Source organism: Onychostoma macrolepis, chromosome 19, assembly GCF_012432095.1.
Source record: "Onychostoma macrolepis isolate SWU-2019 chromosome 19, ASM1243209v1, whole genome shotgun sequence".
Taxonomy (NCBI): Eukaryota; Metazoa; Chordata; class Actinopteri; order Cypriniformes; family Cyprinidae; genus Onychostoma; species Onychostoma macrolepis.
In genome coordinates this window covers 29,521,275-29,534,205 of record NC_081173.1, presented here as the reverse complement: position 1 = coordinate 29,534,205, position 12,931 = coordinate 29,521,275, and the positions used below count along the sequence as shown (strand labels likewise).

The window sequence follows — 12,931 nt, the reverse complement described above, 5'->3', positions numbered from 1 at the left end:
ACCTCAGAATCTGTGGTGGCATCACGGAATCGCCGAAAATTCCATGATGTGCTCACAGAAGGCATCAGCCGTGGTCCATGCACGGATTCACTGGTTCAACACCAGCGCTGCATCGTACCACGTAAAAAGAGTGACTCCGATGCAGTTATACTTTCACTGGAGTACCTGACCCCACCCCTACCCTAAACCTACCCAGTTCTGAACAATAATGATGACGATAAATTTGCCAGTATCGCGTCGGCATATTGATGCTAAGGGTTTCCGTGCGTGGAGCACGGCTGATGCCTGTCAATGACTTACATTGGTATCACTTCTGTGAGCCCATCACGGAATTTTTTCTGTGAGCCCATCACGGAATTTTTTCTGTGAGCCCATCACGGAATTTTCGGCGATTCCGTGATGCCACCACAGATTCGGAGGTTAATTAAATCTGTGAACATTACACGGAATTCTGTGAGATCACGTTGTATAATATATATCAATATATATAAAAATATATAAGCATTTGAAAAAAAAGTATTATTTTCAATGGGAAAAATTTATTATAATTATTTCATAAATATTAATTAGTACCATGAAATTCTCTCAACAAAAATATTTTACATTGATTTTACTGGGGGGAAAAAAGGTTAAATTTTAGGTGTCTGGTCACTTTTGATTGTGAAGACCACAAGTGTGACTCCCAAATAAGGAGCACCAGAGGGTTAATGAGGCGTATTTATGTGTGAATGCGATGTACACCTAAAAAAAAAAAAATGATTTAAAAAATGTGTTCAATGCGTCACAGATGCTTATCCTTTGTAGTTTAATTTAGAATTCACTTCTAATTTAACATTCTTATCTGGCCGGTGGTTATAATAATTGGTTATTGAGTGTCAGTTAACCCCCTGGGGTCGACAAACGCATATATGCGTTTTGAGGCAGATTTTCCTGATAAGGCCGAAATGAGCTTGAATTACTCTGTCGTTTTTGATCGTACAGATAAAAGCAATACACCATTCGAATCTGTAAGGGGTCTACTTTTATTTGTATACAATCATAATAACAACTAAACTTTGTGCTTCTGAAGAATAAAGAAAACAAACAGGGTGCACTCTCTGTCTTCTCCGTCTCCGCGAACTGTTTTTAGAAACGCGTCACTAAAATGAACTGTAACTCAGCAAATACTTCACACAGAGACATGAGAAATATATCTATAGAAAGCTTGAAGTGTCTACTTTGAAATGAAGCAAGTCTTATCGAAAACAAACATTCTGTGATGAAGTAATCCGTATGAAACCAACACGATGTTCAATCTTTCCCGTCTGACTCATTATCTCTAATGTGACCCCGCCCTCGCGCGACTCGCGCTGTTCATATGTAAATAGCCACGTGGTAAGTGCGCGCGTGCAAACGCCCAACAACACAAACAAAGAGGAGGTCCTTCATCGCGGCTACTGTTCGTTTCTGGAAGAAGATGCGCTGAGTAAAGGCAGGATTTCTAAAGAAGAACACGATTTCATCCAGCAGAGGAGATGAGTAAGTAATGTTTCTTTTTTACATTAGTTACCATGTTATTGTGACATAAACTTGAACAGATCTACTAACATTTAGCTGGGTTTTCCCCCAAAGGACAACATGATGAATGCTACGCCTCTAAGAATGTTTAGACCATGTTTATTATTAATACTCTGTTCACAAATAGATTTTAATAGCGTGCTAAACAATAATAATTAGTTTCTCAGATATAAAATATAATTTTTTATAGTACAAAGTACATCCTTTTATTGTACAAAGCATGCTTGAGTCTGTGGCTACATAATCATATCATAGGCTACTATAAAATCATACATACTAGACTGTATGACTACAAAATCATAGTTGGGTTTTTCCCAAACTATAATTCCTGACTACAATGTTTGAAATCGTGTAAAACATTTTGAATATGATAGGCAGTTAATTGTATTTAAATTTCTTACAGCGTGATGATGTTTTCATGCTCTATATAAAACAATAAAAGTAATATGAGTGTACACTGTAACATGATGAATGCTACGAGTCTAAGTATGTTTAGTACATGTTTATTATTAATAGCCTACTCTGTTCAGAAATAGATTTGAATAACGTGCTAAACAATAATAATTAGTTTCTCAGATATAAGATTTCTTTCTTTTTATGATAGTGATATATATGATATTTATGATATATATACAGATGTTCCTGATATTAACATGCTCACAAATGTTTTTTTTGTTTGTATTTTATTGAATCAGATACCAGCACCAGATGAATCCTGGTGTCTCTTCAAACTGTTTTCCTCTGAGAGCGCTGCACCAACATCAGATGTTCAACTACACTGATATTCTATGTCAAAACAAGCTCCTTTTCTACTGATTGTTTTTTTTTTCTTCTTGAATCCATGGAAAGAAGTAGAAACACTTAAATAAAACACGTAAATATCAGGTATGATTTACTTGTTTCACTTGTTGAACAGAATCTGTTGCAGGAATGACTCAAAGTCTGTTCACATCTCTGTGGTTAGATCAGTGTGAACAATAATGTGTCTTTGACCTTCATTATGTATGTTTTGATTATACTGTGTTGTAAATAAATTACAAATAATTAAAAAAAAACTTTTTTTCAATCTCCTCACATTCTCTCTTACCTGCCTCACAGTCACAGTCACACTGATGGGCCATTAGGGGCCATTAGGGAGGGCCCTTGTCTCTCAGGTGAAACTCACTTAATATTCATGGCCATTGCCACTCCTCGCATATAGACCCTCGATCACAAAACATGTCTTGAAAATTTTAAATCAATATATTGTTTTCTGTGAATGAGTAAGCAGAATGATTTTCACATAATTTTGAAGTAAATATTCTAGCCTACAAGACTGATTACTCAAAAGTCTTGTTCAGGACTATTTAGTGTGGGTTTTATGGCCTTATTTCAGCTACATTTTTTTTCCCAAAACTTACAAACCACGCATAATATTTTTTTTCTAAAAAATGCAAACATGTACATCCATCTTGGTCACATATTATTGTAGCACAGTTTGTGCTGAATACAAAAAAAATTACATGTTGGTCAATAGTATGTTTTAAGTAGCTGAAATAAGCACAAATATCAGGGCATGTCAAAACATCTCAAGGGTCCCAAAATGACCTCAGACCCCAGAGGGTTAAAAATAGTTACGATCAGGAAAATGAATCAAAATGAACATCTCTAGTTTATGTGAATATTTTATTAACTCTATAGATCACATTTGTAGTTCACACATTTTATTCTGTAATTGCATCTAATATCTGTTCACCATGCATCTTTACAGATTGTGTAAGTGTGGTGTGACAGATAAAGGTTGTGCTGCTCTGGCTTCAGCTCTGAGATCAAACCCCTCACACCTGAGAGAACTGCATCTGTCACTGAATGAACTAGGAGACTCAGGAGTGAAGCTGCTCTCTGATATACTGAAGGATCCTCACTGTAAACTGGAGATACTGTGGTAAGATTGTATAAAGGTGTCAACATCATCCTCCATTTTCTTCATATGGTCAATAATGAACAAAATTAACAAAAACTAAAGACTTGAAAAATTGTCCTGGGTAACACTTTATTTTAAGGTGTCATAATACAGAATAATTACCTAATTAAGTACTCAGTAGTAGCTGTTGTACTTACATGAAATAAAATGTACTTACCATGTTACTAAGTTATGGAACAGCCTGTACTTACAGTTTGTAATTATGTAGATGTAATAGACAGCTACTGTTTTACATATGTAACAGGCCGAGTCTGTTACACAGCTACTAGTACACTTAAGTACAATCTTTATACACTTTATTTTAAGTAGCTTATGCCTGTGTAATATTCTGTAACTGTCATGTAATTAGAAAGGTATTACATGTATTTAAGCTGTGTACTGGTGGGTTAAATCAAACTAAGGTGCAGCTGGATAAGGTGTACAGTATACTGTAAATACACATGAAGTACAAGAAGTACAATCTTGATACACGTTATTTTAAGTAGCTTATGTCTGTGTACTTTACTTTATAATTACATTGTTTAAGTCTGCAACACATATGTAACAATCTTTTGGTTACATAAGTAGCTGTGTAACAGTTGCTGCGTATTGCATGTACATAATTACAAACTGTAATTACAGGCTGTTCCATAACTTAGTTACATGGTAAGTACATTTTGTTTCATGTAAGTACAATGGCTACTACTAAGTACTTAATTAGGTAATTACTCTGTATTATGGACACCTCAAAATAAAGTGTTACCTTGTCCTGTTAGGGTAACACTTCACTCATTCTTGATTTATTAATGCCTTCACTAATCATTAGTTTGTTGAAGTATTAATTTAGGAATTAATACATGATTATTAAAAAAAAAAAAAAACTTTAACGCCTGCAAGATAATTGAAGAGTTGTTTAATATTCATTTGATTCTTTGCAAATTTTATGACAGTTTTTACTTAATAATTCTTTGAATTCTTTGCAGCTAACTTTGAATTCAGGGTGATAAAAGACCCCTCTGCTTAATTTGAGTCGGGTCCTGATCACCCTGTCAGATTTATTTTGTAATAAGAACTGTCTGGATGTACCATATTCAGCTTCCTGGTGGGGGCAGTCGTGGCCTAATGGTTAGAGAGTTGGAGTCGTAACCCAAAGGTTACAGGTTCGAGTCTCGTTACCGGCAGGGATTGTAGGTGGGGGAGTGAATGTACAGCGCTCTCTTCCACCTTCAATACCACGACTGAGACCCTTGAGCAAGACACCGAACCCCCAACTGCTCCCTGAGCGCTGCAGCAAAAATGGCTGCCTACTGCTCCGGGTGTGTGTTCACAGTGTGTGTGTTCACTACTATTAATACCTTAAGTACTATTAATACTGTAATCTTCTGATTTCATTTTTAATAAAACTGATAACTGAGATGCAAAATGTCACCTGATGTCACCTCGTCTGAATGGTGTAATAGCCACAATGAAAGTAACAATTAGCCCAATGAAAGTATCCATAATTTGAGCTGTAGATTCTGAACTGAGAGACTGAGGAGTGTCATTGTTCTCCACAGGTTGAATCATTGTGGTGTTACAGATGAAGGTTGTGCTGCTCTGGCTTCAGCTCTGAGATCAAACTCCTCACACCTGAGAGAACTGGATCTGTCTGGAAATAAAGTAAGAGTGTCAGGAGTGAAGCTGCTCTCTGATCTGCTTAAGGATCCTCACTGTAAACTGGAGAAACTGTGGTAAATCATCTCTCTGAGAATCTCTCTCTCTCTCTCTCTTTCTCACACACACACACACACACACACACACACACACACACACACTGGTACTAAGAAATAGTTTAAATAGTTTCTAAAATAAATAAAATAGTTAAATAATTGTAGCAGTTATGAAAGGAATGTAAAATCCATATTGACTTGATATTTTTTATATTTTCTAAGATTTTGTTAATAACATATTCAATTAGAATTAGACACTATGTGGCTGTTACCAATCAAATGAAATCAATATCAACAATCTATCTTTGCACTGCTATTGACACTGAAGTTACATATAAAATGGTAACTGTTAGTGCATAAATAATGCTATGAGAGACATATAAAGAGTCAAATGTGTCTAAAATGTAACTAGCAATATTATGTTGTTTATATAACTTTTGTATAAAATCAATATTACAATATTGATCTGCAAATTGCAAATATACAGTTAAAAAATATTGCAAATATTCAGGACAATCTTGTTCATGATTTTGCTTGATTATATGTCATATGAAACAAATATAAGACATTAACTTTTTTCCCCTCATAACGGGAGGCGGTATTTGCATTAAGTGGCATTGCATCTACACACAGAAGCTACTTGCACATGCAGCTATGTTTAGTGGCACATCCGGTTTTCAGTGGCATATGGCAGTGGATTGTGGCATTTACTAGGCCTACTAAAACTGAATGTAGGAGCATTATGTAGATGGTAACATTAAATAAAAATATCATCAGGAATAAAAATGTCCTGATAATTTAATTTTAATTTGATAATAATTTTCCAAGATATTCATGTCTTTCTTTCTTCAGTTGCAAAGAAATTACGTTTTTTTGAGGAAAACATTCCAATATTTCTCTCCGTATAGTGGACTTCAATGGTACTCAACAGATTGAAGGTTAAAAATGTAGTTTCAGTGCAGCTTCAAAGGGCTCTAAACAATCCCAGCTGAAGAATAAGGGTTTTATCTAGCGAAACGATCAGTTATTTTCAAAAAAAAAAAAAAAAAAATTACATACTTTTTAACCTCAAATGCTCATCTTGTCTAGCTCTGCGATGCGCATGCGTACTCTGTGCACTCCGGTTCGAAACAGTTAGGGTAGGTTGAAAAACTCCCATCTCATTTTCTCCTCCAACTTCAAAATTGTCTTACATTGCTTACATGCATGAATCGGCGTGCAAACAGTGAGATGTTGAGGCAGGTGCGACGCTTATGTGCCTCGGGACGCGCAATCCATTATGGATTAAAAGAGAAGAATAAAATATTAGGTACAGTGGAAAATAAGTAAATAAGTGCAGAATTGCACTGTCTGTTTGCTTATGTGCATCAATCAGAGTGTAAACAGTGAGAGATCTTGTGGCAGGTGAAAAGCCTTTGGTTGACGGTGAATATTAACCTATTATATGTCCTGTTGCCGAGCCCTGCCTTGATCGGCTCGGAATGCATTTTCAAATCCACATTGACTTTAACTACATTCATCACGGGGTATTTAAAGAAAATGAAATTGAAATGTCTTAAGTGTAAGTGTCAGTGCATTTAAGAAAAATAAAATACATTTAAATTTAAAGCACCATTTTCTACCCTTTTGCTGCACCTTTGGCTCAGAGTGCATTATGAAATTTACACTGCATTTTGCTACAATTATCACGCGGTACTATAATGAAAATGCAATCCCAAGTGTCCTACCCGTAAGTCTAAATGCATTTAGGAAAAATAGCATTTAAATTATAATTTTGCTACAGTTTTTGCTTGGATATGTTAAACATATCTAATCAATTTGGGTAATACATTTTCATTTTAATTTAACTTATAAAGCCTTAACATATGTTTTTAATTTACATATTAAAACTAGTGTAGGAAATGGCAAATGTAAATTATATAATTGAATTTTCATTTTCATTTTGCACTAAACATTGCACATATGTATGAGAAAATGCAAATTTAAATACAGAAATACATTGCCATTTTACATATTGCATTGCCATTTTGCATATTACATTTCAAAATGAATTTTGCTACCCATATGTTTCCATACTTCCTCGACCAGTGTTTTTTGATTGAGAGATTCTGGACTCATTCAGGAGATGCATAATAGTGCCCCCGAGTGTATAAAAGTGAAAACACGAAAACCTGGAAATGTCCATGTTTTTCGGGGAAACAGTTAAAGACAGAATTTGTTTTTTATGCAATATCCCAAAATTAGCATGAAAATGTGACATCAAGACCCTAGGCTGTCTGTACTTGCTAAATAAATAATAATGGGCATGAAACATTGATGTAAATGTTAATTATCTTTATTAAGCACAAGCAATATATGACATAAAACTAGCACAGCTATATAAGAATTCTGGGTCACACTTTATTTTAAGGTCCAATTCTCGCTATTAACAAACCATTAACTATGACTTTTCCCTTAATAAACTCCTAATTTTCTGCTTATTAATAGTTATTAAGGTAGTTGCTAAGTTTAGGTATTGGGTAGGATTAGGGATGTAGAATTATGGTCATGCAGAATATGTGCTTTATAAGTACTTTAAACAGCCAATATGTTAGTAATATGCATGCTAACAAGCAACTAGTTAATAGTGAGAATTGGTCCCTATGCTGAAGTTTTACCGAAATCTGTTGTCTGGGACTACAGTCAGAAAAGTCATAAGAAGAAATATACAAATAATAATAATATTCATAATATTCACTGATTCATATCTTACAGAATTCTTTTCAGTATGTGTTTTTTTTCCCAGTGTGTTTTCATATCATATACAGATGTGTTGTAAATTTCGTGGTACTCAGAAAAAGACAGAATGTTTTAATTTCTTTATGTATGATATTCTCCTCAAGCACCTTCTCTGAACCATCTGATAATCATGTCGTGGATTAAGTCTCTTTCTGATTGTGAAGTTCCTGCTTATCTGAGCTGTAGAACCTGAACTGAGAGACTGAAGAGTATTGTGGAGTCACATATAAAGGTTCTGCTACTCTGACTTCAGCTCTGAGATCAAACCCCTCGAACCTGAGAGAACTGGATCTGTCATGGAATAAACTAGGAGACAAAGGAGTGAATCTGCTCTCTGATCTACTAAAGGATCCTCATTGTAAACTGGAAAGACTTTGGTAAGATTGTATAAATGTCTCAACATCCTCCTCCATTTTGCTCAGTATGAACAAAATTAAAAACTTTAAAAAATGTCCTTTCAGAAAATTGAAGAGGATGTTGTTTAAATCTTTATATTCTTTCCAAATAATTTTGCAATATTTATGATAGTATATGGTGATTGGATAATGTGAAGAATGATAACCGCTTTATATCATACAGATGTGTTTAGGATTTGGGGGTATTCACATAAATATTAAATGATTCTCACTTTTTCTGTTATTCAAATGAACCAAGCAAACAAATTTTGCTTATTTGCATGCAACAAAAATGACATCATCGCAGCTCTTGCAAAAGTGTGCACTGACTTCGCTTGATCCCATTTCACCTGACATTATGCATCACATATTTTTTTAACTTAAGGCAACTTTTTGACTGGAAAGATGTGGAAAGAACTCAAACATAATTTGCAAATATAAAGCTAGCACTTTATTTTACAGTCCTGTTCCTCATATACATACTATGTAGTTATTATAGTAATTACAATAACTAGGTAATAGCTAGTAGGTACCAACCCTCAACCTACCCTAAACATACCCCATGTAGTTACCTTTATTACAGAACTTTCTTAGGTAGGTACACTGTAAGTACATGTAAGTATACGTACTGTAAAATAACATGCAACTGATATAAACATTTCCTAAAACAATATATACAGTGGGGCAAAAAAGTATTTAGTCAGCCATCAATTGTGCAAGTTCTCCCACTTAAAAAGATGAGAGAGGCCTGTAATTTTCATCATAGGTATACCTCAACTATGAGAGACAAAATGAGAAAAAAAAATCCAGAAAATCACATTGTAGGATTTTTAAAGAATTAATTGGTAAATTCCTCTGTAAAATAAGTATTTGGTCACCTACAAACAAGCAAGATTTCTGGCTCTCACAGACCTGTAACTTCTTCTTTAAGAGGCTCCTCTGTCCTCCACTCGTTAACTGTATTAATGGCATATGTTTGAACTCGTTATCAGTATAAAAGACACCTGTCCACAACCTCAAACAGTCCAACTCCAAACTCCACCATGGCCAAGACCAAAGAGCTGTCAAAGGACACCAGAAACAAAATTGTAGACCTGCACCAGGCTGGGAAGACTGAATCTGCAATAGGTAAGCAGCTTGGTGTGAAGAAATCAACTGTGGGAGCAATTATTAGAAAATGGAAGACATACAAGACCACTGATAATCTCCCTCGATCTGGGGCTCCACGCAAGATCTCACCCCGTGGGGTCAAAATGATCACAAGAACTGTGAGCAAAAATCCCAGAACCACACGGGGGGACCTAGTGAATGACCTGCAGAGAGCTGGGACCAAAGTAACAAAGGCTACCATCAGTAACACACTGCGCCGCCAGGGACTCAAATCCTGCAGTGCCAGACGTGTCCCCCTGCTTAAGCCAGTACATGTCCGGGCTCGTCTGAAGTTTGCTAGAGAGCATTTGGATGATCCAGAAGAGGATTGGGAGAATGTCATATGGTCAGATAAAACCAAAATATAACTTTTTGGTAAAAACTCAAAGAATGCTGAGTTGCATCCAAAGAACACCATACCTACTGTGAAGCATGGGGGTGGAAACATCATGCTTTGGGGCTGTTTTTCTGCAAAGGGACCAGAACGACTGATCTGTGTAAACGAAAGAATGAATGGGGCCATGTATCGTGAGATTTTGAGTGAAAACCTCCTTCCATCAGCAAGGGCATTGAAGATGAAACGTGGCTGGGTCTTTCAGCATGACAATGATCCCAAACACACCGCCTGGCAATGAAGGAGTGGCTTCAGAAGAAGCATTTCAAGGTCCTGGAGTGGCCTAGCCAGTCTCCAGATCTCAACCCCATCGAAAATCTTTGGAGGGAGTTGAAAGTCCGTGTTGCCCAGCGACAGCCCCAAAACATTACTGCTCTAGAGGAGATCTGCATGGAGGAATGGGCCAAAATACCAGCAACAGTGTGTGAAAACCTTGTGAAGACTTACAGAAAACGTTTGACCTCTGTCATTGCCAACAAAGGGTATATAACAAAGTATTGAGATGAAATTTTGTTATTGACCAAATACTTATTTTCCACCATAATTTGCAAATAAATTCTTTAAAAATCCTACAATGTGATTTTCTGGATTTTTTTTCCCTCATTTTGTCTCTCATAGTTGAGGTATACCTATGATGATAGGCCTCTCTCATCTTTTTAAGTGGGAGAACTTGCACAATTCGTGGCTGACTAAATACTTTTTTGCCCCACTGTATGTAAGCATTTCAAAGAATATTGTAGGCAATATGAATTTACTAAGATTCTCTTCACTGCCTCAAATGTTTCAGAGATTGTAGCACTGCTTTCCATTTTAAGTTATTTGTTTTGTAAAGCAGTTTATGTATAAGCTGGTAAAACAAAAACCTTTTAATGCATTACCTGTGTAAGGCTCCACCCGCTAGCCCAAACAACGGAATCCAGCGGCCTGGTCGAAGGTTGAATGCGTATTCGGTCTTTTACTTGCGCTTCTGAATTTATCAGGATCTAGTTTCAATTTTAGTCTAACTCCATGCTTGATCTGACTCCAATTTCAAGTGATCATTAAATTTAGACAATATTTATAATTAAACTGATCACAGATATCGATTGTACATTAACTTAGATATTTGATTATTCCGAAAATCTCATACTTTCAATTCTTCGTTCATTAGGGACTAGGTATCGCATAGGAATTACACTTCGGCCGATTATTTAGTGAATCCACGACACAAACTCGTCAGTTCTGAACTTACTCAGAGGGTGCAGAGCAGTTATAATACCTTTAAGTGAGCTGCGCCTGCATGCGCATAACAAAGAGTGTATTTTTCCTATAACCACGAGAGCTACACCGTGTTAAGCCAGCGACATTCAGAAATCCAAAGTCTCCTTCATGGTGCTCCCCATGGCTCATCCATTAGTGCTTTGGTGTGATCAGTCCTGAACGCAGATTTGTGGAAATACCCCTACCATTAATCTACTTGAAAAAATGATTTCAGAAGAGATCAGAATAAATCAAATATAACAATTTATTATTACTCAGGTAAACGTATCTTGCCAATTACACAATAAAAAAATAAGAAAATACTTAACAGTTGTTCAAAGATGAATCTAAGAACAAAATGTTTACCTGGCTTCGAGAAGAAGATACATAGTATGGAACATATTAAATACCCTCCACACTACGGGCTGATCTGGCTACAAATCGCGCTGACTGATTTGCAACTTTCCCTTAAATACTACCAGAAAAAAAGGCCCATAAACATTTATTCTCTGCCCCAAAACAGATTAGATCTATGGGGGATGAGAAACCTCTCTAGGAGCTGTTCTCGTGCCCCAAATGGTCACACCTGTAGAGCAATGTTTATCAGGTTTTGAAAGGAGACCGCCCACAACAGAAGCACAGAGTTAACTTAAGTTTCCAATATTTCCCATAATATAAGTGACTGCTGTGAAATTGAGACCAGTTTACCCATCGCACCGAGACCTTTAAAATGATACCAAACATGAAAGGGTTAAGATCATTAATTCTTAAGATACAGTAAATATTTATGTAAGAGTAGCAACTTGAGTTCTTTCAGTGACCAGTACCATGAGCCCAGGGTGGAAGGATGGGTGAGTGGACCAAATGGTCTTTCTCTCAGATCTTCTTGTCTGATTAGAGAGTTTATTGTCTTGCGGCATGACATTTGCATTGTAAGGGTTCCTGGGTTTTGGCTTCACAAAGAGATCAAAGCCTAAATTAAGAATTTGTTTTGTGGCCTGACATTTGCACTGTAAGAGTTCCTAAGTTTTGGCTTCACAAGGAGTTATTTTCATTGTAAGAAAATGTGAAGAGGACGTCGAAGATCTTGATGAAGAATAATCTTTTATTACAGCGTAGCAGTGACAAAGTACAAATAGCACTTCGGATTCAGCGGAGTCGGAATGAACCCAGAACATCCTAAGCACAAACCTTTTATACGGTTACAGTTGCTCCTGTTATTACAGCTGTGGTCTGTATGTTAATTAAGTTCTGACACCCCTTTGTCTGAGGTAGTTCTCGGTGTCCCACACCCGCACCCATTCTACAATCGATGACCATTTGCTCAGGATGTGATCATCCCAAATGGTCTACAAACAACATAACTGTTGACTTTCTTCTTTTCTATAATAATTAAGCCATTTTGGGAAATGAGCATGATCAAACATATTGTGGAGTGGAAGCTTGGTCGAGGCAGACTATAATTTCTTACAGTCCCCTCTTTGATGCTCTTGGCCCAAAAGAAGCATCACATCCACTACCTTACACAGATTACACCTCCCTTCCTGGGTAGGTGCCCAGTGGCGGTGAAGCCCTGTCTTAGGTTGTCCTCCTCTGGCCAAAGGAAAATCTTACCCGTCATTGGGTCATCACCTCATGCACACTGGTTATCGCTCCATCCAATTAAGCAAAATTTATCATAGAGACTTTTCTCAAATTTGGCAAAATGACATACAAACATTTCTTTTGGGTTTGGGAGAGGAGCACGTAAGAACCATAACAGCAAAAG

At 36.5% G+C, this 12,931-nt stretch overlaps 1 protein-coding gene across 1 annotated transcript in view; it reads left to right on the top strand.

Moving 5' to 3' along the window:
- LOC131526367 (NACHT, LRR and PYD domains-containing protein 12-like) overlaps positions 1-12,931 on the top strand; it is an 88,393-nt gene that overhangs the window by 4,043 nt on the left and 71,419 nt on the right. Inside the window, 4 exon segments of the mRNA XM_058754642.1 lie at positions 3,308-3,481; positions 5,056-5,229; positions 7,480-7,486; positions 8,197-8,363. Coding sequence (XP_058610625.1) covers positions 3,308-3,481; positions 5,056-5,229; positions 7,480-7,486; positions 8,197-8,363 — 522 coding nt within the window.